At 26.7% G+C, this 25,957-nt stretch overlaps 2 protein-coding genes across 10 annotated transcripts; one reads left to right on the plus strand and one right to left on the minus strand.

Moving 5' to 3' along the window:
• Positions 1-2,465: 2,465 nt before the first annotated feature.
• Positions 2,466-7,252, minus strand: LOC122268409 (U1 small nuclear ribonucleoprotein C-like). Its single transcript, XM_043055004.2, has 4 exons — positions 7,019-7,252; positions 5,491-5,533; positions 2,740-2,848; positions 2,466-2,623 (listed from the first exon to the last, which is right to left on the minus strand). Exons 1-4 carry the CDS (start codon positions 7,024-7,026, stop codon positions 2,481-2,483), a joined length of 303 nt encoding a protein of 100 aa, XP_042910938.1. The 5' UTR covers positions 7,027-7,252; the 3' UTR covers positions 2,466-2,480.
• Positions 7,253-7,259: 7 nt separating this feature from the next.
• LOC107437350 (uncharacterized) lies at positions 7,260-23,075 on the plus strand. Of its 9 annotated transcripts, none has more exons than XM_043054997.2 (6): positions 7,260-7,341; positions 10,785-10,868; positions 11,721-11,839; positions 12,160-12,323; positions 14,422-14,590; positions 18,343-23,075. In XM_043054997.2, the coding sequence occupies exons 4-6, from the start codon at positions 12,184-12,186 to the stop codon at positions 18,397-18,399; spliced, it is 366 nt and encodes a 121-aa protein (XP_042910931.1). In that variant the 5' UTR covers positions 7,260-7,341; positions 10,785-10,868; positions 11,721-11,839; positions 12,160-12,183; the 3' UTR covers positions 18,400-23,075. The 9 variants fall into 9 exon arrangements, with proteins under 9 accessions (XP_042910931.1, XP_042910932.1, XP_015904807.2 ...); XM_043054998.2 differs by having other exon boundaries at positions 11,740-11,839; XM_043055000.2 differs by lacking the exon at positions 7,260-7,341 and adding an exon at positions 7,363-7,475.
• The last annotated feature ends 2,882 nt before the right edge of the window (positions 23,076-25,957 follow it).

Here is a 25,957-nt window from a genome sequence, read left to right on the forward strand (position 1 = left end):
TTTTTTTTTGTATCATTTTAAAGTATCTAATTCCACATGGAAAATACAAATTTGAGCGAAATTGGTTGAATAGTGCATTAGTTCCTGAGAAATCTAGTTTTATAAGTACGACTTTTTTAAAATTTAATTTCTCAGGATTAATCGATTTCACTGAAATTTTGCATTTTGTCATGTTTAAAACTTACATTGTTTTGTAATCCTATTTATATGCGTACAAATAACTTGTTTTCATAAATATATTCGCTAATATAATACATAAATATCTAAAATGACGGCTGAAAGTTTTTGAAAGGGCCCACGCCAAAAATGTTTGCCCCAGGGCCCCGAGGGGTGAAGTTACGGCACTGTGTAACAACTGTAAGAAATAAAACTGAACAAAGAAACAAAGATATAATAATTTACCGAGGGTAAAAAAAAATATTTATTTTAAAATAATATTATTAAAGAATTGATGACTCAATATAAAAAGGTGCATTTCCACTTACGCACATCAAATATGTCAAAAATTTTAGAGGGGACGCGAAAAGGAAGTTATGATGTATTTCTAAGCTTTTCAGCATAAATATATATATACATATATTTACCAGACAGCAGCAGATTTGATCTGTTCAAATTATAACTGAACTTCAAATATTTATACATAAAAAAGATTCTTTATCTGTTTTATTGATAGCTGAAGGAAAAATTAAAATAATATTGAGTATGAAACTAAATTGTTGCTTTTCCCTGGTGCAAAATATAACTCTCTTCTAGTTTTAAAATCATTTGTTTTTCTAAGAATAGATACAGGGTTTAAAGGGAAGAAAACAAACCTAGTAGGTTTTATTCGGGTTTTTTAAGATATTACCTGGTTTAACACTTTTCAGATTAAAATTTTAATTCAAACAAGAACAATTTCAATAAAAAGAAAACTTTTATACAAAAATAATAATTAAGTTAATATTTAAACAAAAAAGTTTTAATTTTAATGTAGTACCATCTTTTCATGCTATGTATTAATAAAGTACTCTAAATTAAACTTTTCCTTGAATAAAAATAAAATCATAATATTAGGATCATAGAAATATGCTGTTTTCTATTTTATTTATTTATTATTAAAGCTAAGTGTATTAAACATAAGTTATAGCTTTATTATTTAATTATAGAATAAGCCTTTTGCAGGTCAACTAACTACAGAACTAGTGCTTATTTAACAGTTTTCTTAGAAGTTTTAGGAATTACTCTTTAAATTATGTTTTTATAGTTAGTTTGACTTGAAGATTCTAGAATCAATATATTTAAAATAAATATGAAAGCCCTTAAATCTATTTTTCTTTTATCTTATTCTTTATTAACATTTATAAAAAACCCATTTGAGTCAGTTTTTTATTAGGGGGGGGGGAGGTATGGGTGGATCAAAGACCCTGGAATAGAATCTAACTATTTTTAATTGGCATATTAATAAATGAATAAAGAATTCATATCTTCAATAGGGACCCAATTGTAGTAAAAGGGGACTCGGAAAACTATAGTTTCCACAGGCTGGTGGGATCACTCTGTACATACAACAAAAACCATTTTTTTAAAAAATAATCGAGCTTGGTTTTTTTTTAAAAGAAATAATATTTTAAGTCACTTAATTTTTTCTACATAAATAAAAATACTCTTAGCTTAAATGCAAGGAAATGAAAAAAGTAGTAAAATTTCCCATAAAAAACTTTTTTATTCTCAAATTTATTTACTAATGTGAGTCTGTTACTTCTAATAAATATATGGTTTAGTTAATTTCTAAATGCTAACGTATTACTCCCTTTCCTTAAAAATATATTTAGAAAATAAATGAATGTAAATAAATTGGAAGTGATATTACACCTAAATCTTTTTTTTTTATGAAAACTGGCCACGGTCAACTCCATGTTCTAATACGTTTGTTTAAAAATTACTTTAAAATTTATTAATTTAAATTACAGAACTATTAAAGAAATAAAGTTTTTAATCTTGTTATAACTATAGTATACAATCAAAAACATAAAATTGGAAAGAGGAGCTTCTTCAAAGTTTGTATATTTTATTTTCTTCAGTTTATTTTTAAAATTTTTTCTGTTATCAGCTTTGTACTGTATAAAAATACAGGGTAACAAAAAAATATAGGGATCATTTTTGAATGTTTTTATTTCCAAAATTTATTACATAAATTCAGCGATGTTTCTCAATATGTCGACCTCCGGCATAATAGATTTGTCTACAACGCTTCGGCCATGATTTTAAANATATTAAAAATCCTTTGGTTAACAGCTTTATAGAAAATAATCAAGGTTAGATAAAATATTCTAAAATGTGTGAAATTATAATAACAACTGACTGGCAAAAAACTTTTTTTTAATCATTTCTAAATAAAATTTTTAAAACAATCCCACTCAGGTTTTTTTTAAGCAGAAGGGTGAGGAAATATCCTTGATATTTACAAATATTGACAATTTTATCACAATATAGCCAAATATTTACAAATTAAAATTTTTTTTTGAACAATAAAGCGTATTGATAATACCTTGAAGACCTGCAGGTGGTGGAATCATTACCCCAGCAGGCTTCCCTACATTGGGAAACTGTGCAGATTGAATCTTCCCTGCTTTGAATGCAGCAGCTAGAAAACAAACATGACTTTATAAAATCAAAGCTATAATACAGAATTATGATTATGTGAGAAAATTTAAAACAGAACTATAAAGCAAGAGACATATTTTTGAGAACTAAACGTACTTGTAGCATCAATTAAATATTGAGCTTGGTCCTCCATCCATTTCTGATAATAAAACTTTACATTATCCCGATGCTTTCTCCCATTGCAGTGTGTTTTACGCACTGAAGGCTGAAAAAAAAAGTTAATATGAAAAGATATATATATAAAAAAAAAAACTCTATAATATTTTAATTATATTATCCTCAAAACATTTTAAAAACACAACTGAAAAAATATACACAAGCAGTGAACATTTGTAAATCATAGAGGCAATGAAAGAATAATTTTAATGTAGTACCATCTTTTCATGCGATGTATTAATAAAATACTCTTAATTAAACTATTCCTTGAATAAAAATAAAATCATAATATTAGGATCATAGAAATATGCTGTTTTCTGTTTTATTTATTTATTATTAAAGATAAGTATTTTAAACATAAGTTTTAGCTTTATTATTTAGTTACAGAATAAGCCTTTTGCAGGCCAACTAACTACAGAACTATTGCTTATTTAACAGTTTTCTTAGTAGTTTTAGGAATTACTCTTTAAATTATGTTTATATAGTTAGTTTGATTTGAAAATTCTAGAATTAATATATTTAAGATAAATATGAAAGCCCTTAAATCTATTTTTCTTTTATCTTATTCTTTATTAACATTTATAAAAAACCCATTTGAGTCAGTTTTTTATTTGGGGTGGGGTATAGGTGGATCAAAGACCCTGGAATAGAATCTAACAATTTTTAATGGACATATTAATAAATGATCAAAGAATTCATATCTTCAATAGGGACCCAATTGTAGTAAAAGGGGACTCAGAAAACTAAAGTTTCCAAAGGCTGGTGGGATCACTTTGTACATACAACAAAAACCATTTTTTTTTTTAAATAATCGAGCTTGGTTTTTTTTAAAAGAAATATTTTAAATCACTTAATTTTTTGTACATAAATGAAATAAATGTACATAAATGATTTTAGTTTAAATGCAAGGAAATGAAAAAAGTAGCAAAATTTCCCATAAAAAACTTTTTTATTCTCAAGTTTAATTACTAATGCGAGTCTGTTACTTCAAATAAATATATGTCTTGCGTAATTTCTAAATGCTAACGTATTACTCCTTTTCCATAAAAATATATTTAGAAAATAAATGAATGTGAATGAATGGAAAGTGACATTACACATAAATCTTTTTTTATTAAAACTGACCACGGCCAACCCCATGTTCTAATAGTTTTTTTAAAAATTACTTTAAAATTTATTAATTTAAATTACAGAACTATTAAAGAAATAAAGCTTTTATGTTTTTTAATCTTGTTACAAATATAGTATACAATCAAAAACATAAAATTGGAATGAGGAGCTTCTTCAAAGTTTGTATATTTTTTTTTTCTTCAGTTTATTTTTAAAATTTTTTCTGTTATCAGCTTTGTATTGTATAAAAATAGTATCAGTGATTTCACTAGACTTAGGAAATTATTGGCCCATAGGACCAGGATTCTTTTGCTTACAAAAAACATGACCTTATTTAAATTGCAAATGTTAACTTTTAAGATATACATAAAAATAAATATTTTATGATTAGGAAATAAAATTTTATTATTAATTGATTCAGTAATAATAAGGATTAAAACGAGAACATTTAAATCAATTAAACTCAAAATCTAATTTTCGCCTTCAGCTTCTAATACAAATTAAAAAAAGTTTAGTTTATACTGCTTACATAGAGCTGCAGTAACACCATTTTTTATTTTTTCAATAAATATTAAGCTTTCTGAGAATGTTCTTTAATTTTTTTGTGTCCTCCAAATAGTTTCCAGCATATTTAATGTGCCATAGCTCTTCAGCAGAATCACTGAGTAAGATTTTATTATTTTATTCAATGCTGCATTATTTGTAAAATCATTGTTATGCTTAAAGCTTATGACATAAACAGTTTGCTAGTGCTATCAGTGCATTTATATTGGTCGAAAAATCAACTGGAAGGATCCAGTTTTCCCACATTGATTTCCATATTGTTTCGGTTGTTTTCAGCATAAAATTAATAAAATCATAGTTCTGCTATAAATAATTTGTAACTGTAATCTAAAGGTACTTACCAGTACTACTTTTATTAAATTTTTCATTTTGAATGTTTTCTGTTTAAAACTAAGGGAACCATTTTTTAATAACATAATTCTATGCTACATTTTAAGATAAAGTTGTTTAAATTGATGCCAACTTATTAACTGTTACTTATTATTAACTGTTTTAAAATTATTAGTTTTTGCACAAATTACATTAATATACTATGATAAGTACATCCACAATGTGATGCATGCATAAATTGTATATAATATATCTATCAGTTTGGTAAGCCAAAATATTAAATGTTTCAATTGTTTACATTGACAATAGTTTAAAAAGCCTTCATTATACCTTACAGAGATTAATTACTTCAAATTTAGATCATTAAAGTTTATTTAACCCTTTGTTTTAAATAAAACAAACCATTTCTTAAATTTAGTTTTTTTCCAACCCCGATGTTTATAATTATTATTAAAATGTACTAATTTTTAATACTAATTTCAGTACTAATTTTTAATTGTGTAGCAAATGTATCTTTTCTGTTCTAATAATCTTAAATATAATTTACATCTTCTTCATATATATATGATATAATTTTAAATTTGTGATTGGAAAAATATTTCTTGCATATATACATGACCAATAACTTATAAAAATTTTCAAATTATATAGTGCTGGTATTGAAAATAAAAAGAAAATTATGCTTACTGAATCATGGGTCAGGTAGGTATCACAATAGTCACAATAATACCTAAAAAAAAAAGGAAACAAATACATTAAAATATAATTTGCACAAGTTCTTAATTTATTTCTTAATAACTTGGTTAAATTTCAATCATATTTGATAAGTTCTTTTGCTAAAAAATTCTCGACACCTGTTTCAGAATTTTCTAAAAACAATTTTATCGAAGTTAACCTAAAGAAATAATAAATAAACACAGCTCAAACAGCTAAAAAGTAAATATGAATAATCATTTTTGTCTAAACATCTATTATGAATAAATAGCAGAAGCAATATATACAATTTCAATTATCTCATGGATGTGTTCGAGCTATAATGATACAACAATTTTTTTTAGAATGTTCAATGTAAGAATCAACTCTCCATAGTTAATAACTGTAAGTACTCATAATTTAATTATCTTTATGGAATGAAAGCCTGGTTTAACCAGAGTTCATACTAGACTAGACAAGGCGCTAAGAAACTGAAATCGGCATGTCCTGATACGCCAACTACAATCGCCAAGGTGCCTAATTGATTTTGAACGGGAAAATTTTATTATTTTTTTAAAAACAAAACAGGTTTGCCCGGAGGAGGATACAAGTTATCCACTTTGAGTTTGCCCTTTTTCTGTGACATTTGTTTTTTAGTTTCTTGTGAGCCACTATCTGGGAGGGAGTTATCAAAGGGATTATTCTGCCACAAGTCACATTCGAAAATCTTAATAAGAGTATTATATTATATTCAAACTAATCATTAGTATGTACACTTATGAAACATTGTTGTTTCTATGGATAAGAACATATTTACTCTGTAATTTTTTATATACCCCCATTTCCTATACTTAATATCAGCGTTCTCCCTAAGCATTTTTAAAATAAAGGCCTGCACCACATTCCCTTCAATCCCTACAAATGCACTCTCCTTACCCTTTTTAGAAAAATAAACGGCCCTACCTTTAAAACCTCGCCCTTTAATTTTTTTTCCAGGAAAAGGTTGTTTGCTAAGCTTCAGGTTTCTTAAAATTGCACTTTTAAATGTTTTTCTTACAATTTTCTGTTCAAAATATCTTTCGTCTTGTTTATCAATTAATTTTTTTTCTAGTTAACTTTCTTTGATGAAAGTTCATATACAGAGATTGTCTTTTAGCTTGCCTCTTATTATTTATCAAGTTTCAATTATTTTGATAATGAGTAAGAATTACTTCGTGAAACATACACGCAAAATAGCTTAAGAGGGCAATTCAAATTGATAAAGCTAGAGATCAAATTCAGTAATTACATAATGTTACAGACACATTTTGATAAATTTTAAGGGTAGTAAGTGAGTGAGGGGCCTTTCAAAACTCCAAGAGCCTTTGTGAGGAAGAACGCTGTCCATTTTTATTCCTAGGGAGAACACTAAAATATAAACAGCAAATCAATTACAAGAAACCGGTAGTGGAAATAGTACCGAAAGATTTTGTTACAGTAAAATAAATTTGCAAATAAACAGCAATATCAAACACAAACTTACTTTGGCATTTTCTATCAAAAAATAATAGAAATGCAATAAATTCAAGCAGATTTAGAACGCAGCTTTAAAAATATATTGGTAGTAATAAGGCCACGAATTTCCTAACCAAATTTCGTCTATCACGAACCTCTGAAATCCAAACAAATTGAAAAAGTTGCCAATAATTTTTCTCTAATAAGATATTATATTTCTTTGAATAAATGCAGCAAGCTATATTGGCATTTGCTCGTAAGCAAAAAATATTTAACCGTATTCAGTGCAAAAATAAGCACCCGGAATCTGTTATCAAAAGTATAAACATGTTCCAATGGATTGATGAATTAGTATGTTTTACGATTTTTAATTTAATTTAATGATTAATGTTCAACTTTAATGTGTTTCAATTAATGAGAAAAACATACTTATTACATGTTAAAATCATATGCTTATCATGTTATTTTAAACTGATCTAGTTAATGTAAATACAATTTACACTAATTATTTATTTCAAAATAATATTTAATTTAAAATTAAATCTTATGTATTTGTATTGTATTTAAAAATATTAGTTTTGTGTTAACTAAAATTTTGTTTTTCGGTTCTCTCCTGATAAAAAAAAAATATGGTCTCTTCTTTTTGAATTAGGACAAAAATAACTAATAAGGTTTTAAAGACCAACATTTTTTGCAATAAATAGTTGATGTTAATATATTATGTAGTTGAAAAACGCTTGTATAATTCACCCATAGAATGTTGATTTGTTTATTCGCTTATTGTGTGCAATTTTACTTTATTCTTTATGCATTATTTAAAAAAAATGTGTTAAAGAATTGAGTATATTTATTATTATCAACATGAATATTTTTGTTTTGAAGGTTCCAGAGAGTAAAACATGTGAGCAATAGTGCTGTACATAGATTTAGCTTTCCGCCGCGCCTCTCACAAGATTTTTATGTGAGCCGTATCTTAGACTTACCACAAAAAATTTAAAATACAGTAGAGAACCAATTATCCGGGATGCTCAGGACCATCGCTATCCTGGATATCTGAATTTCCTGGTTTTCTGGATTGACCAAAAAGTGTCGTTAATCGATGTTTTATCGAACGTGAAGTACAAGGAAAAAGTGTAATGCATAAAGTAAGAGAAAAAAGAAAGATACTCCAAACTTTAAAAAGAAAAAAAAATGGTAGAAATATAACACTTAAAAGAAGAAAAAAAATTTCAAGTTTAGACAAGAAAATCAAGTTTAAAAAATACAAAATTCTCATATTTATTTTTTAAAAATAATTGTAATTCCTAGATTAAATAATATAAACAAAACCAATGATTAAATAACGCAATATATTTCATACCTAATTATACTGGGGGGGGGAACGATAAAATAAAAAGAAAANATCATGTTATTTTTAACTGATCTAGTTAATGTAAATACAATTTACACTAATTATTTATTTCAAAATAATATTTAATTTAAAATTTAATCTTATGTATTTGTATTGTATTTAAAAATATTAGTTTTGTGTTAACTAAAATTTTGTTTTTCGGTTCTCTCCTGATAAAAAAAAATATGGTCTCTTCTTTTTGAATTAGGACAAAAACAACTAATAAGGTTTTAAAGACCAACATTTTTTGCAATAAATAGTTGATGTTAATTTATTATGTAGTTGAAAAACGCTTGTATAATTCACCCATAGAATGTTGATTTGTTTATTCTCTTATTGTGTGCAATTTTACTTTATTCTTTATGCATTATTTAAAAAAAATGTGTAAAAGAATTGAGTATATTTATTATTATCAACATGAATATTTTTGTTTTGAAGGTTCCAGAGAGTAAAACATGTGAGCAATAGTGCTGTACATAGATTTAGCTTTCCGCCGCGCCTCTCACAAGATTTTTATGTGAGCCGTATCTTAGACTTACTACAAAAAATTTAAAATAATATAAAATAAAAGCACTATTGTTAAGAGATATTAAGATATTTATGATTATTAATTTCAATTTTTTTAAGATAATGTTATTTGTAATGGTGATGAAAAGTTTAAATTTAGAAAATGTTCTGAATTGAAACATTGTATATACTTACCGTATTGAAATGAAATTTATCTTAATAATAAAAGAAAAACAATACACTATTTTACAATAATTAAATTTAAAATCTCATTAAAAGTTATTAATTGTAAAAAAAATTAAAAAATATCTAATAAATTAAAAGCAAAAATATTTTTATTGAACTCAGGAATCTATTTTTTCTGGATCAAGTCCTCTCAAACCTCATGCCTCCCACACCAGTGTTGTTATTTACGTTGCTGGTAAGCAGTAGAAAAAGGAATACTCCCACCAGAAAGTTTAATTCCAGTTTATGTTAAATTAAGAGTTAAAAACAAATTTTTGAAATTGAATCTTATAAATTGTATTGGGAAAATCTCTGTTGCGATGTATTTTTTCACAATAACCACTAAGCTTTGGTGACTTCTGGGACATAGCATGTGAAAAACAATATATTACAGAAGGGGACCAACTTGAAAAGCATAAGTCGTAGCTACCTCCAGTTAAGCGACATATATTTAGTTTTCGCAAGTTAAGAACCCTTTTACTACTTGGTGAAAGTAGTAGGAGCAAACTGATACTGATGCAGAATTAACCTTATATTAATTAAATTGACAAAACTTTAATACAATTGGAAGGAAATACCAAAAATTATTCTAATATGATTCTATTTATGCATGTTGCAGTATGATCCTTGTGCCATTTAACTCTAACCTTAAAAGCTTACCAACTTTTAAAATGATAATTAAATTGGTTTTTGGAAATTTTATGGTAAATTCTTAAACAATATCTATTCATTTTGTTTTTGATAACTGCTCTTGATTTTGACAATATCAGTGTTCTCACTACAGAGCGAGAATCTCACATATTTTTTTCTTTTCTCACAATGAAGAATGATGCTGCGAGAAATTCGCGCATTCTATAAATCAATTTCAAAATTCACGAATTTCTCTCATTTTGGAGAAAGCTTCGAATTATGCCATTTAAAATCCGTTTCACTTTTCTTCCTATATCTTACTATTTTCAACATCTGCCCCGTTATCTAACTTCCCTATTTACCAGTATTGTTCAGAACCTTTTCAAACAACAGAACACAACCACAGAACCCCTTTCAGAACACATTTCTTTGTAACCACCTGTTTATCGTAGGTAAGGTTTCTTCAAGTAAGACATTCAAATTTTTTATGTGCTAATGTAAGATGGACAAATACCTTGTAAAGGCAAAATCTTCTTTGATAATGCACCAAAAATATTCAGTGCTTTAAAAAATAGAAGATGTTAAAAATGTATTATAATTAAAGAAATGATTTTTTTTTCAGGAGTTTTTGTGTTTTTTTAGTTTTCAGAAATCTCACTTAACTTTTTGAAATCTTACCCTGTTTTTAAGAAGGGGTGAGAAATTCTCACCCCTTTTTTTTCTATGATGAAAACACTGCTATATCGAAGCAATTGCATGTGAGAAAGTAAAACGAAAACATCAGAAAAAAGGCAAACTGAAATAGTTTGTATTTCCAATGTCATGTTTTGTAATAAAGGGGACAGGTAATCAACAAAAAATTATAAGTTTAACAATAAGTTTTTGACTGATGATGGTAAACTACATAATTTAAACATTTTACTACTGTATTTAGAAATAGGTTCCCTGTGAAATTGACTCTCTTACACACATTAATATTTTTTAGTAATTTCATTTGTTTCTTTCGGTTTAAAATTACCTAATAAAAACTCTTTATTTCTAGGGAAGCAAGTGCCATAATCTTTGAATAACTCTTGCCTTTTTCTCTTTCAAGTGAAGTATGTCTATTGAAGCCTCAAGAAATAAAGTAAAATTATTATTTAATCATTTTTATTTCCTTTCTGTTTTATGCATACAAAAATTTTTTATATCAAATTATCAATCATTCAACTAAGACTTTTATATGGTATTGCAGATATTTCTTTTCATTTACTTTTTTAATCATGTTTTGCTTTCCTCAATTTTACTTATGACAATTTTTATAATTCGCTTTTTATCTGATCTATTTTTAAATTTAGTTTATATGTCACTATTTGAAATCATTTTTATGCTAAAAATGCTTTTGACTAGTTAGATAATTAAAAAAAAAAAAAACTACATGAGAACTTATTCAAAAAAGTGGATGTGGTGACCTTGCCTACTACAACTCAACACTGCCAGCCCAGTGTCCCCTAGCAATGAGGAACACAAAAAACTAATGTTTTCTTTTCTCTTTTTGATTATTCTCCTAATTTTATATATATATATATACATATACCAATGCTCTGTCTCTGTTGTTATCGTTGCTTGTTCAACTATATTTATTAATATTCAAAACTGTTTATTATATAAATTTTATTAAAAGTTGCGTGTCTACTTATTTCTCTCAACAATCATACCTCCACAAACTGGTGACCTCGGATTTATTACGAATAGCAACTTGCAATGTTGCATGAATATGGAGTGTTTTCATGCCCATATTTCAGTTTAGACGTATCTTTACCGTATAAACTTCAAAAATGCTTTATACATTCTCCTTCATTTCTTAACCCTCTCACCTAAATTTCTATGCTTCTACATTGTTAGCTTAAAGTATGAGAGAAACTGGTTACGTTGAAGGAGCTTTTTTTTTTTTAATGTGTCCTTATATTTACACTATCAAGCATAATAAGTCTTGCAGTTCATTATATTTATTAAAGGTGCCTTCATAAAGGAAAAGACTGCAAGATGATGATGAAGATGATGAGTGCAGAAAATATAGATGCTACAAGTGATATAAAGCATTAAATCTAAAATTAGGTTCTTTAATTTAATTTTTTTAAGATTTCATATATTTTCTCTTTGAATGTTACAATTTTTTCTATCAATGTGCTCTGTTTCTGATAAAGTTGACAAAGATTTTTGCCCAATTATTTCTTTTTTTAAAATTCAGGTATTTGTGATTATTCAATGAATTGAAATTTAGGTATTCTTTGTTGCCTTTGTTCTATTCTGAAGTTAATTGAATTTTATTTTTAAAAAATGTTTCGAAATAGAAATTATTCAGTTTGTTTCATAAGATTTATTTGTTCATGCATAAATCATAGAAGAGATTTTGAAATGTAGTTTATTTCTTTTAGGTCAATGGTATTAACTCTGATGAAATGGAGGTTGATGAACCTGCACAGAAAATTGTACAATTCAATCCACTTCCTCAAAGAGTTCCTCGTTTAAACAGAAGAGGATTTTATATGTCATGTCGAGATAAGCAGGCCAAGTCTCTTTTAGAAAATGTTAATAGTCAGTAAGTACATTTTTTTGTGAAGAAATATGAATCAAATAAATTATGAAGATTGCATAATTATTTTATCATGTTAAGAAAGAATATAAAAGAAGCATGATAAAATGAAGGTTATTGTAAAATAATAAAAGGCTAGACTTTGGCTGATTAATGCCAAGGTTATGACATACATTGCAAATCTGACTAATGAATAGTATGAAAAAGAATCAAAGATTCAGCAAGTTATCTGCAGAAGTAGGTAATTTTGGGTAATAAGCAGCGAACCTTTATATTTACTTCTGATCCTGACAGTGTTTATGTTGTAATAAATTATTACACTCTTTTTGTTATTTTCTTCTTACTGAACCTTTAGAAAAACCTCAAAATTTATTATTTCTCGGTAAAAAAAAAAATTTAAATCCATACCTTTAAAATCTTGCATTCTTCTTCAAATTAGAAATCAGAATGTACTGGCTTAATCACAGACATAAGCAGGGTGCATAGCATTTTTAAAAAGTGCTTATTTTACTTTTTCTTTTTAAAAGCCCTTAGAGGTGCTTTTTTCATTGGGTGTTTTTAAAAAGTGCTTAATTTACTATTTTTTCAAAATGAGATTTTTCCTTTACCACATTGAATTTCACTTTGAATTATGCAAACAGACACAGTTCACATTGTTCTATTTAATGTTTTTACTGTTACTTCAACCCCAATCTGGTTCGGCGTATTGTCAGTCAAAATGAGTGGCGAATGAAAACGCCACTCATTTTGCATGATTCAAAATTTCATGACTTTTGACAATTGTCAAAAACAATGACAAAAGGTTTTTTGTTTGACATGCGGTTAAAACAAGATGAAACCGTCAATTGTCAAAAACTTTACAACCCTGCCTAATTCTGATATTTTTTTTTTAAAGTGCTTGAAAAGTGCTTATTTTTTGTTGAATAATTTGGCTCCGCACCCTGATAAGGTTTAATTTAAATTGTTCATACAGAGTGCAATGATACAGTTCATACGCTAGAAATGTCTAAAATTGTTAAAAGGATACAAAAAATATGCTCTGATACTTCCCCTCCTATGGGTAATTCTCCAGAGTGGAAAAGAATAATAAATAGAACACTAGCAGATTCATGTCGGTAAAATTGAAACTAAACTGTAAGTATGTTTATATCAAATTTCTTTTCCGTCTTTATTAATTGCTCAAGGAAATTAGAAAATACTGAGTTTTAAATTACATCGCTGCTTTTTATTGATGCAGGTGTTTCATCAATCCTAATAAAAGGTCATAATAATCCAAACATAACTCTGGTTGAAACGTAGCACTGTAAATGGTTAATAGATAAATGAAAACTAATCAATAGATAGAATATTTTTAGCTGAATTTGTGATAGATGAGATCTGTAAAGCTGAGTTAATTTGTTGATAAAATAAATATTCCACATTTTCAAATCAAATTTTGAAATTTATTGGTTTATTTTTTTAAAAGACTGATTATTGTAACTTTACTGTTGTCCAGTTTTAATAAATATTGTCATTTATAGCTTTAACTGATTTAAATTTGCAGTTAAATATGCTTGACATACCATTATTTATCATGCGTTATTTTGGGATAAAAAAAAATGCAAATATTTTTATACAAGCTCATTCTATTCAAAATAAGGCTTTTCAAATTGGCTCAATTCAAAAAAACTTCAAGAAATCAATAATTTTTAAAAAATATTTTCTCGTTATATACTGTTATTTTAGAGTTAGCTTTTGGTGTTATATACATGTTGACTATTATTTCCTATTTATATGTTTTTTTAAACAAGTTTTTAATCACGTAATATCTTACGCAAGCCCACTCTTTCCAAAAAAAGGCTTTTCAAATAGTCTCATTCAATAAAAACTTTTAGAAATGAATAATTTGTTAAACTATTTCCTCATTATATACTGTCATTTTAGAGTTAGCTTTTGGTGTTATATCCTTTTTGACTTTTATTTGTTATTTATATGTTTTTGAAGCGAATCAAGTTTTTAGTCAGGTAATATCTTACTGCTTCAGTTTCTTGGGATTATTTATTTAATACTTGATTGCTATTTCATGTGTTTCTCTTTTAATTATTATCCTTTTTTTTTTATATAGAAAAGACGCAGTGTCGAGTACTTCAATTAAGTCTAAGGCAGCTAATCAAGAAAAAATTTCAACACCTTTAAGCAATAGAATAATCAAGCTAAATATTTCAAAGAAAAGTCCCAACAGTGAGACTGAAAAGTGTCTTAAAAGAAATGGTAATGATCAGCAAACAAATAGTGTAAGTAATAATACTTTTTTTTAGCTCTTTGTTTCTCACCATTATTATTTGATTTTTAGAAAGTCTCACTAAAAGAACTGATATTTTTAGTTATTTTCACACTAATATTGTAAATAGATAGGACAACTATTTTCATTTATAAACATTTAATTAAGTGTGTGTATGTTTTTCTTAATTATATGAAAAGTTTTTAGTTTTATAACTTTGTTTGGTTACTCCAATATCAAAAGGGTACCTTTGTTATCCTCTTTCAGACACTTTTGCTTGAAAGAGATAAATCATATCTTATAATCTGTATTAGAATTAATTCAATAGCATAAATTCAAGTTTTTTTTTTTTTTTTTTTTTTNTTTCTATTTTTTTTTTTTTTTTTTTTAATTTATGCACTGAATGGGTGTATTTTAAAAATTATTTTGGAAATTGTAAGAACAAAGGAAAAGGGAGGCTAAATTTTAGTTTTAACTTTATCAAGAACAATTGGCTGGTATAAAATATATTTGTATCTCTAGCTTTATCAATTGCTAGATTTGTATCTCTAGCTTTATCAAATATTTTCCAGTGGTAGTTTATTAATGTATGATTCTTGGTTTAAAAAGTTCAATTTATTAGGTTTTTATCCACCACTATTTCTAAATAATTCGAAAGGTTATATGATTCGCCACTTTGTGTTACTTTAGATGTGCTATGCGGTCTAAAAAATAAAGCAAAATTAGACAATTATTTGCAAATTTTAGTTTGCAGTTGTTTACCCTTTTTTAAATAATTATGGCTCGTCTGGAGCAGTTGGCATGTCTGCTATGATTGAGTTTAAAATCCCATATTAACTAGTTAACCTTGTAAAAATGACCCTCAAAGATGTCAAATGTGGAATAAAATTTATGTTAGAACTATGCAGCTTTATTTTTTTTGATTTCTTATATTTTATTTCTGTGCTTCTTTTTTTTTTAATTTTCGAACTGAATGGGTATATTTTAAAAATTATTTTGGAAACTGTAAGAACAAAGGAAAAAGGAGACTAAATTTTAGTTTAAACTTTATCAAGAACAATTGACTGGTATGAAATATAATTGTATCTCTAGCTTTATCAATTGCTTGTCGATGCTATGATTGAGTTTAAAATCCCATATTAACTAGTTAACCTTGTAAAAATGACCCTCAAAGATGTAAAATGTGGAATAAAATTTATGTTGGAACTATCGAACCATTTTTACACGCAGAGAAATTTAAAACGAGATCCTCTCTCTTGCATGCTATTTAACATTACATTGAAAAAAAGCAATTAGAGATGCCACTATAAATACTAGAGGTACAATTATCCAAAAATCTGTATAAATATGGGCTTATGCAGATGATATTAATTTCATAAGACATACCAAACAGGCTGTCTAAGAAGCTTTTACTAGGCTTAAAGCTTCTGCTAAAACATTAGGTTTTATTATTAATCAGGGTAAAACAAATTTGTGACTATCATTAATCGGAATTTTGAGGTTTTACCCGTGACTAATGATTAGGTATCAGTCAGCTCTTATACCTGAGAAAAATTCTTACAGTTAATAATGATATTGAAACAGAAATTAATAACAGGATAATGATGGCTAATAGGTGTTATTTCATTTTGAGAAACCAACTGAAATCAAAGCTTTATTTCATTAAAAATAAAATTAATTTATATAATAATTTAATTAAATCTGTATTACTTTATGGCAGCGAATGCCGGCCCCAGGGACAGAATTTTTTCGAGCTATCTGCAGCGAAACTCTCTAGCACTAATATCTTTCTGCAAGATACTTTTAATGATAACAAACATATATGTTACTAATTTAAAATAACAAAAGCACTGTGTTTACAAAAAAATTTTTTTTTATTTTCTTTAATTGAATATGTAATAATTTTTTATTCTAATATTATGAATGGTATTGTTGCATTTTGTTGGGAGGGAATCCACACAAATTATTTCCTTCTTCGCATTTTGTAAATAATCATCACCATACAAAAATATTTAAAAATCATGAAATCCTTTGTCAAAAAAGAAGATTGAAGACGAAATCACCCAAATCGGACTATTCAAAGAGGGGTTACTCAAATTTCGCGTTTCGTTTCGAGATTAGGTTGGCGTAATAAAAAATATTGGATTTAAAAACCGTGGAGAAATTAATAGCAATAACTGCCAAAAATTTCATAGAATTATTGCCTTAAATGGCAAATACTCTAATAATACTACTACTGCATGATTCGAATTTTCTATATTGTTTGAAATATATCGGGATATTTAAAACCCATGTGAAAATCAATAACTATCAAAATTACCATCGAAACACTGCATTGATTTGGGATATTATTGGCGTAAATTGAGTGCATCGCAAAGTGATTATCTAAATGCATGATTTGAATATTAGGTGTAAATTTCTCTAGAAAAGAATACTAAAAATTTAACTTTTCAAAGGAAAATCTATCTGCAAGATCTCTGTAACCTTCTGCAACAATGTCGCCATGTTGCTGCGATGCTGGCCTTTAAATAAAACTTAGAACAATAAACTACTAATGTTTAAAAGAAAAATACCCCTTTTCGGAGCTGTTAAAGAAAACAGTTATTGTCAGATTCAATACATATAATTATGAATTATACAGAAAATTTAAGTAACATAATATTATTTCAGTTATTAAATCCTATAGAATAAGATGGTTGGGTCACATCTATAGAAAAGATGAAAACAACTTGGTTAAGAAGCTGACTTTTGGAAAGTTCACTGGAAATTGAAAAAGGGGTAAACCAAACGCCAGATGATTGATTCTGTGAATAAAACATCTTAAAACCATGGGAATTGATAAATAGAGGAACGTTGTGTTTGATCCAGTCACATGGAAACAACTAGTTGGGACAGCTCTGCCCTCTACTAGGCTGTCATGCTGATGGAAGAAGAAGCTTTTCTTTTTCCATCGACCAAAAATTATTCATTATTGGTGGAAATAATCAGGATTTTTCAATTATTATTAAGAACTTGGGAGTAATTAGTGATAACTAAAATTTTTTGAACTTAAGTGATAAACAGATTTTCCTGTCATATATACCATAAAGATATTTGGTTTCTTTATGACAGTGAACCAGTGTGTTACCATCTCCTGACTTCCACTGCTTGTACAGAAAAAAGCTTTTTTTATTTCAATTATTCATAGTAGGGAAGTGAAATATAAAATGTGGTTATCACTTTCTCTATCTTCTCTCTGTGTAACATCAACTATTGCTAAATTCAGAGATGAGTTTTTTCTGCCTTTAGGCAAAATTCTGCTTTTATTTTTTCGATTAATAGAATAGATAAATTCCTCCTTTTCAAAGAGATTCCACTTTTTTGAAACCCCATGAAAAGGATTAGTTATTTAGTTTTTCTTACCTATGCAAACCGAAGTTAAATGTACACATTGTGACTTCTATTCGTCTAATTGATAATCGCACATTACAGTTCATATTTGTGATTTAAAAATCACACATTGAAATTAAATTGAGAATCACAAAATTGAAAAAAATGTGGATCAATATCTTTTATCAAAACGTTGATGATATTCTATGAAAATATGCTTCCTATATACATTTTTCTCTCTCGATTACCTACCATGTATTTTGCACATTGTATTTTGGGGTTTCTGCTTTCAGCTTTTTTATTAAACTCCTCCCTGTTAATAGAACTATGGTTATTTCTTTATATAATTGCTGACTGTGTAAATTATTAATGTTATTATTAAATTATTCTTTTTAGGAATGTGCTCAAAAACCTCCACCAAAAAAGAAACATAAACCTATTACTTGGCCATGAAAGATCTGTATCATATAAAAGTCATTGTAAAAATGTCTTAATTGTTTAGTTTTAAATTATTAATGTTTTTGTTTGTGTGGTATCAAATGAATAAGTTTAACCTTTTGCGGCCGGTTTAAATTTATACATAATTGTTATACCTGCCAGAATTCATTTCTGTTAGATAAATATAATATGCAGGATAATAAAAGAAAGTCATTCTTCATTTTGAAATTTATAAATCTCCAAAGCCTATAGGCATAAGTGAAAAGTATTGTTCAATACTGAAAGATCTGCATGTTTTTTTTTATTTAGGAGGCTTAAAGAAGATGTACAATTGGAACATCTGCTTTAACAGGGTGCATAGCATTTTTAAAAAGTGCTTAAAGGTGCTTATTTTTGATTTTTAAAAGCCCTTAAAAGTGCTTTTTTTCATTGGGTGTTTTTAAAAAGTGCTTAATTTACCCTTTTTCAAAATTAGATTTTTCCTTTACTATGTTAATTATCCCTTCGAATTATGCAAAAAGACACTGTTCACATTGTTCTATTTAACATTTTCACAATTAATTCAACCACAATCTATTTCGACGTATTGTCAGTCCGTAACGTATGAAAACACCATTTGTTTTACATGATTCAAAATTTCATGATTTTTGACAATTGTCAAAAGCAATGCCAAAAGTTTTTTTTTTCTTTACATGACGGTTAAAACAAGATAAAACCGTCAATTTTCAAGAACTTTCCAACCCTACCTAATTATGATATTTTTTAAAGTGCTTAAAAATATTTTTTGAGTGCTTAAAAGGTGCTTATTTTTTGTTGAATAATTTGACTATGTACACTGTTTAAGCCCCTTCTAAAAGCTTTAATTGCTGAGAGTAGACATAATGACTGCAAAGTGTTAAATGATGTATAAAGTGTGTCTTTGAATTACAAATGTTGCAAAATGTGTGACTGTTAAATTTTTAACTTGTATTTTAAAGTTGTGACAAACTTATGTATTGTACAGTTTTAGCAATATTCACATCATTAATAAGATTTGTGTAACTTTTTCATGCAATAACTTGATTAATCAAAAATTATTTTAATATTATAATAATAATATTAATAAGAAGTTAATTCATGCTTTTTTTATAATTAGTTTATTAACAAGGTTTACAATTTTTATATTTTATACTTTTGAGTTTTAAAAACTCATCATTCTGTTTGAAAAACGTAGCTGAGCAAAATATAGACATAATGTAAAAAGTATTTTGAAAGTGCATAGCATTGTTAATAATTACGCTTTTTTTTTCTATTGAAAATTTTAGACATTTTCGGATAATAATTATATAATGAATTCAACTTTTGAAAAGTTATTGAAAATAATATCATAACTTGACTGATTTTTATTTCTGATTTCTGTGACAGTTAATAAAATGATTTTTTTATTTTTTAGTTTTTTATTTCCTTTATGTATATGTTAGTCTCCACCCTTCCATTAATTAAGTAACCAACCTTTTTAAGACAAAATTTATCTGTAACCTAGTCCAATTCATTTAATTATTCTTTCTTCAATAAATTCTGCTTTGGAGAAGAAAAAAATTAAAGACAGATGAAATAGTCAAATTTAAAAGAGCGGTTTATTTTACTTTTAATAGTAAATAAAGTTTTCAATTTTTAAAAATTGAGATTTATGGCAGTTAAAATATTGTATAATATTATATATATATAAATTTTTAAAAACTTTTGTATCAACGTTCTTTTAATTTTAAAACTATGTCACCATTGCATTTAATTTTTTCCTGATACTGTTGATTTCATGTCATATCTTGCTTTCTTATAACTTCTCTCATCCACCTTTAAGGCAAGGTCAATAAAACTGGGAAACAATCTCTTTTTCTTTCTGTATCATGAGATTTTCAAATTGATCTTAAACATTTTCATATTGCTGATTTCAAATCTATAATTGGTTTTTCTCTAAAAGGTAAGCATTTAGTAATATATTTTTTCTTTCCCTTGAGTTAATAATAAGCGTCCCCACTTCGCTGCTATGTATGGAGTAGTAGAAAGAAGGCCATAATACATTTCAGTTTATGATGTGATATTTTAAGGTGATATATATTTTTTCTCTTAATTGTTATTTTCAACGAAGCAGTGAAATAAAAATAGTTTCTTATAAACTTGTACTTCCAGAAAAAATATAAACTGAATTGAAAATATTATTTTTAATCTCTACAATTATCTGTAGCTTTCCACATACAAAGCTAACTCCAGATTTAAAATTCCCACACCCGTATTAGGTAAGATCGAGTATTTGTATAAATGCAAATATTTGCACTCTAATATAATTAATGGAATGTTTTGTTTATTTTAATCCCGGTTTCAGATTTATCATTTTACGAATGACTGAGCAACATTTTATAACATCTGAATTCAGTAATTAATGTGATTTTTTAAAATCTAAAATGTATGATTAAATATTTTGATGTTAGTAAGGATTAACTATTTTGAAGTTTTATGTTCTTCATAGTTATAAAAACATGTAAAAATTAATTTTTTATGTCATGTTCAATGTCAGGAAAACTAATTTTTCTTTCAACTTCAATTATATATAAATGTCTTTCATTATCAATTAATGGTAAAATATTTTTACCTTAATTTATTAATTATCATAAAAGTTTTTGTAATAATTTTAACACATTTTACATACATACTTTTTTTTTATTCTATGTCTCTTATAGTGTTTAGATTTTAATCCTATAAATAATGATGTTTTTTTTTTTTAAATTTCCAAATCAGTAAGCAGTTTTCTCTTTTGCCTTAAATAATAATTTTAAAACCAATATTTTTATTTTAGAATATTTTGAAAAACTGATACTTTTTAAATCATTTCTAAATATGTCTTTTTAACAACAAGCTAATCATGCAGTAATTCAGGAAATTATTTTTTATCTGTATATACTGAGTGTAAAGCAAGGAAAAAAGATATCTAAAAATTATTGGATTGATGTCAGGATTTTAATTTCTAAAATATCGATTTCAAGTGCTTAGAGTTTTCAAAGTCCTAAAAGTAATTAAAGAAACTTATACAGGATTATACAGAAAAATTTATTCAGAAAAAATAAATTTAAAATCTCAGTATTTGGTATAGGTTTAAACAATTTAAATAACTGAGTGCAAAATTGTAAAAAAGAAAAAATCTTCACTTAGAATCATTTTAACAAAAAAGAAGAAACCAATTTTTGTTTTAGAAAAGCATTCAAGTTAAGGTTTTAATAAATGATTGGAAATTTACAGAACTGTGTATAACTTCAATGTAAAATTCTTAGATTTGGCTTGCACATAAACCATTTCTAAAAATTTAAATTGTTATGTCAATTTCAGGTGATAGGGGTTAATGTTCTTTGGTTACAAAATGTGTTCCACTCATTAAAAAAGTCTTTCTTTTATTAAATTGCGTTATTTTTTTTAAATGCTATTGCAGAAGGACAACTTGAAAATATTCTTCAACTCCTGATTTCAAGTGTTTCCTGAATAAATTTCAGTCAATTGTGATAGAGGGATGAAATTGTGGAGGGGAATGTATAGAAATTTTAAATTGGCAAAAATTTAATAATTTTTTTATTTTTGAAAAAAACTTTAGTCTAAGTACAGGATGTAATAAATTGGAAATAATGATTTTGGTTAAATATTTCTTGAGTTTAAAGTTTGCATGATGAATGAATTAGTGTTAAGAAATAGTAGTAATTTACAAAGGTTTTCTTCGATTTGAAGTTCACTCGTACATTTTAAATTTCATCCCTCAAAATTTATATGAAATTGATTTTTAAACAAATTATTATTATTTTTGTTGATAACATTGGTCAGGGTACTTTTGCTGTTCCTAATAAATAGTTCGAAAGATCTACCCTTTTTTACATTTAATCAGCAAAATATCTATATAAAATGGTTGTTGAAATCAGAAAATTGAATAACTTAATTAGGCATTCTTAAATTGAGAAGTATTAATGTAACTTCCAGGATTATAATAACCAGAATAAATTTTTATAGTGTTTTTTATTAATATTTGAAAATTTAATACTTTTTATTGTAAATTATGTAGTCACTATCAGTAACTATGTCACTACAAATAACAATTACCATGAAAACATTTAACATGCAAACATTTAACATGCAAACATTTTTATTAGTGTAACAATTCTGTTATTTTATTAATTAAAGCTATATATTTGTTAAATTTTAAAACAATTCTGTTGTTCTCATATAAGTCTATTTAATATGTTTTTACAATATATTGTGCATTTGTCTTCCCCTTTTTTTCCACAAGACTTCTAAATTCTTCGCCATATTTATGCATTTCAAGTATAGTGCGGCTTTGAGGAGAACTCCCCCAGACTAAAAGTCTGTGGCTGTCTGCTACTATGGTAACAAGCGAGGGCACATTTCTAATGGGGGTGATATGTAGGAAAGAAGGTGTCGATTGGTTTACTTACGACGACTTATGTCGAGATTAAAGACAAAACTATTCACCCTACACCCCTATTCAAAGTTTCCTTTCCTCGTAACCATAGTACCCGCCACGACGCGAGACGGGTGTCTGGAGTAGTTCTCCTGAAAGCCGCTCTATACTTCATCATCATGATGTTTCATATTGTAGTAGACAGCCATAATCTGTGTTAAATTTTAATTTTCGTAATAAAGGTTTTTTACAGTTTTGTTTCGTTATTAATATAATTCTATTTAAATAAAGAATTTTCTGTTGTCTTATTGATAGTGAATGTTTGTGAAATTCACTTAACTGAGACAGTGGCACATTAACTCATAGTATTAAAACAATTATCTTGTTGATTTTGAGAAACTTCCCAATAAAGTTTTATTTGGATAAATTTCCAGAATGATCAATATATTCTACAACTTATAAAAATCTCTATCATGAACTAAGTTGAGTTTATACATCTTCAGATATCCCCTTTAAAAGTATTTATTTTAAAACATGCTTTTTATGCTGTGGCAAGTTTTTTATTGTAACAAAAATAAATTTCAGCTTTAGGGCTCCAATAGAACTAATGAGACTTGGACATAAATATAGATTTAAAGGCCCACAGTGGGACAAAAATCTATTTTTTGCAATCGAAAATGGGAAAAATTGAGTATTTTTAAAGAGTTACATTTAAAATGATTTTTTTTAATAATAAAATATCTGAGGAATATGATTGTGAACTTCATTTTGTTGTTAGTACAATAAAATTCAGATCAAGTTAATCTAAAAGAATTTTGGATTGATTTTTATTTAATTAATTCATAATTTTTTTTTAATAATTAATATTATTGCCAAACCAACAAATACTAATTTTTTTGTTGTTATTTTTAATGTAAATATGTAAAATAATTTCATTCGGTCAGAGCTATGTAGGGCTTTTTTTGTTGCCCTTCCAAAAAATACAACTGGGATGAGGAAGACTCATGATATGGAACCGGTCCCCCGCCCCCAGATTGCGTGGTGTGTTTGAGCATTGCGATTGCAAATAGTTAGAAATAAGAAAATGACAATAAATGTGTTTTTGTTTTTTTTTTTAAATCTTTTTCATTTATATATTAAAAAGTTATTAATATAAATTTATATTTAATTTTCCTATAAATATGTATTGTTAACGTTTTGTTGACAATACGTATTGTTTTGTTTTAATGTTTTATTACGATAAACAGTTTTCTAATATTTTTTAGGTTAAATTTATCGAAAAATTTTGTTGCCCTTATTGTTTACTTAACAGCAAAATAAAGTGCACTCTCATTCCTTGGACATTTTACAGCAAAGAAACATATTAAAAGTATCACTTGGAAATAACTCATTTTTCCCATTTTTGACAACAATAATTGATTTTTGTCCTTTTGTGAACTTTAAAAGACATTATTTTTCTTTCAGATCCTTAAAAAAAAAACCTAATTATAACTCTAAGACTTAACTGCTTAATTGTTTCACTGGCCATTCTTAGTGCAATAAATTTTAATAATGATTTTTGATCGCAATGCTCGAATACGCCATCTGGGGGAAAAGCTAGTTCCATGTCCTAACCCTCTACTAAGTTGTATAGGAATATACTGCAATATTTTCCTCTTTCTTAATCTTTTTCGTATTTAATTGTCAAAAACATTTTTAAAAATTTCCCCGACACTTTTTTTAGAACTATGTTCAATGTAGTTTTAATTTCCATATACTAGTTTCCTAACTTAAAAGTTTTTAATCTATTTAAAAATCAAGACACAAACTTACTTACTTCTCTTATGACTCTCCACACTCTATGGTGAAAGCATGCGAAGCGCTGCCATAGGTAGAGAGTTCTGCTCTACGCCACCTGTAGCTCATTTTAACTGCCAATGTTGGAATATTTAACGTCCTAAACCCCTATTCTTTTTTAAATTATTTTTACGCATACTTGAATCATTCAAATCAAAGTAAAAGTTTTATCTCTTATTATACTACAAATTTAAAATAAAGAGTAGATATTTGCCTGGGTAATTTTGACTTCAATTGTTTTATAGTTGCTACATCTATGACAGAAGCAATTATTTTTATTTATCTTGGCTTCAGCTGAGTTTAAAACTATGTGTTTCTTTAATAAAAGATAGTATTAAAATGAAATAAAATTTTGCAGTTTACAGAATATGTATTATGAAATCTAACAAATTTTAAGCTGAGAAAATAGTTTATTAGATGTTTACAAATTGTCAAAGTTTCTTGTTTCTTGTCTTCTTTCTTGTTCTTCTTCTTGTCTTCTTTCTTGTTTTAGCAACTATGGTAATTTATCGCAATTTTGTTTTATTCTGTAACATACATTCTATCTCAAAATTTTGTATAAATTGCTTATTTCTTGGAGGTATTTGATTAGAAACTTAAGATACTTTTTCTCCTGTCTCACTTATCTAAATAAACCCCAACAAATTATACAATTGTCCATCCTTTTAAAAGGACTAAAGACTCAAATACGTTAATAACAATACCATTGAAATCATATCACATTAAAAATTGTTTTATAGTAATACATAATTTAAATTTATTAATATATATTTTATTAAATCATTATTAACTATTAAACCTTATTAACTATTATTATAAGCTTTGATAAACCAATCATAAATTTTGAAATGACTACATTAGCATAATATATTAGCATAGCATAATATACATTAGCATAACTATAGGTTGACACATATTTCTATACAGAGTAACTATAGGATATAAAAAGGCAACCTGAATTTATTTCCTATAGTTATCCTATAATTATCAGCTTTCTTAAAGCCATATTAGAATAATTTCAATTTAAAAATGTATATACTTAATAATTCTGAAATATGTTTGCAATATTAAAATAAAATGTTGTTTTAAAGATTGTTTTAAATAAAATTAAAAAACTAGGAATCAGTAGGTTATTCAGTATTATGTTTTTTTGAGAATTTTTTTTTTATTAATAAATCTTTTTAAAAATATATAATTGCATCACTGCTACCGATTCCCAGCAGATCACCGAAGTCAAGCATCACTGGCTACGGTCAGTGTGCGGGTGACCACTTGGATCGGTCTGTGTAGGGACTGAGGATG

This window comes from Parasteatoda tepidariorum, chromosome 6, assembly GCF_043381705.1.
Source record: "Parasteatoda tepidariorum isolate YZ-2023 chromosome 6, CAS_Ptep_4.0, whole genome shotgun sequence".
NCBI lineage: Eukaryota > Metazoa > Arthropoda > Arachnida > Araneae > Theridiidae > Parasteatoda > Parasteatoda tepidariorum.

Bases quoted from the DNA above. Each gene is read 5' to 3' on its own strand.
- LOC122268409 (XM_043055004.2), bottom strand. The intron at 2,849-5,490 runs GTAAGCATAATT...TTTTTTTTTCAG, and splicing joins CCTACCTGACCCATGATTCA to CCTTCAGTGCGTAAAACACA. The intron at 2,624-2,739 runs GTACGTTTAGTT...TTTGTTTTCTAG, and splicing joins ATATTTAATTGATGCTACAA to CTGCTGCATTCAAAGCAGGG.
- LOC107437350 (XM_016049321.3), top strand. From the start codon at position 10,842: ATGTCTATTGAAGCCTCAAGAAATAAA. The intron at 10,869-12,159 runs GTAAAATTATTA...TATTTCTTTTAG, and splicing joins TTGAAGCCTCAAGAAATAAA to GTCAATGGTATTAACTCTGA. The intron at 12,324-14,421 runs GTAAGTACATTT...TTTTTTATATAG, and splicing joins TTAGAAAATGTTAATAGTCA to AAAAGACGCAGTGTCGAGTA.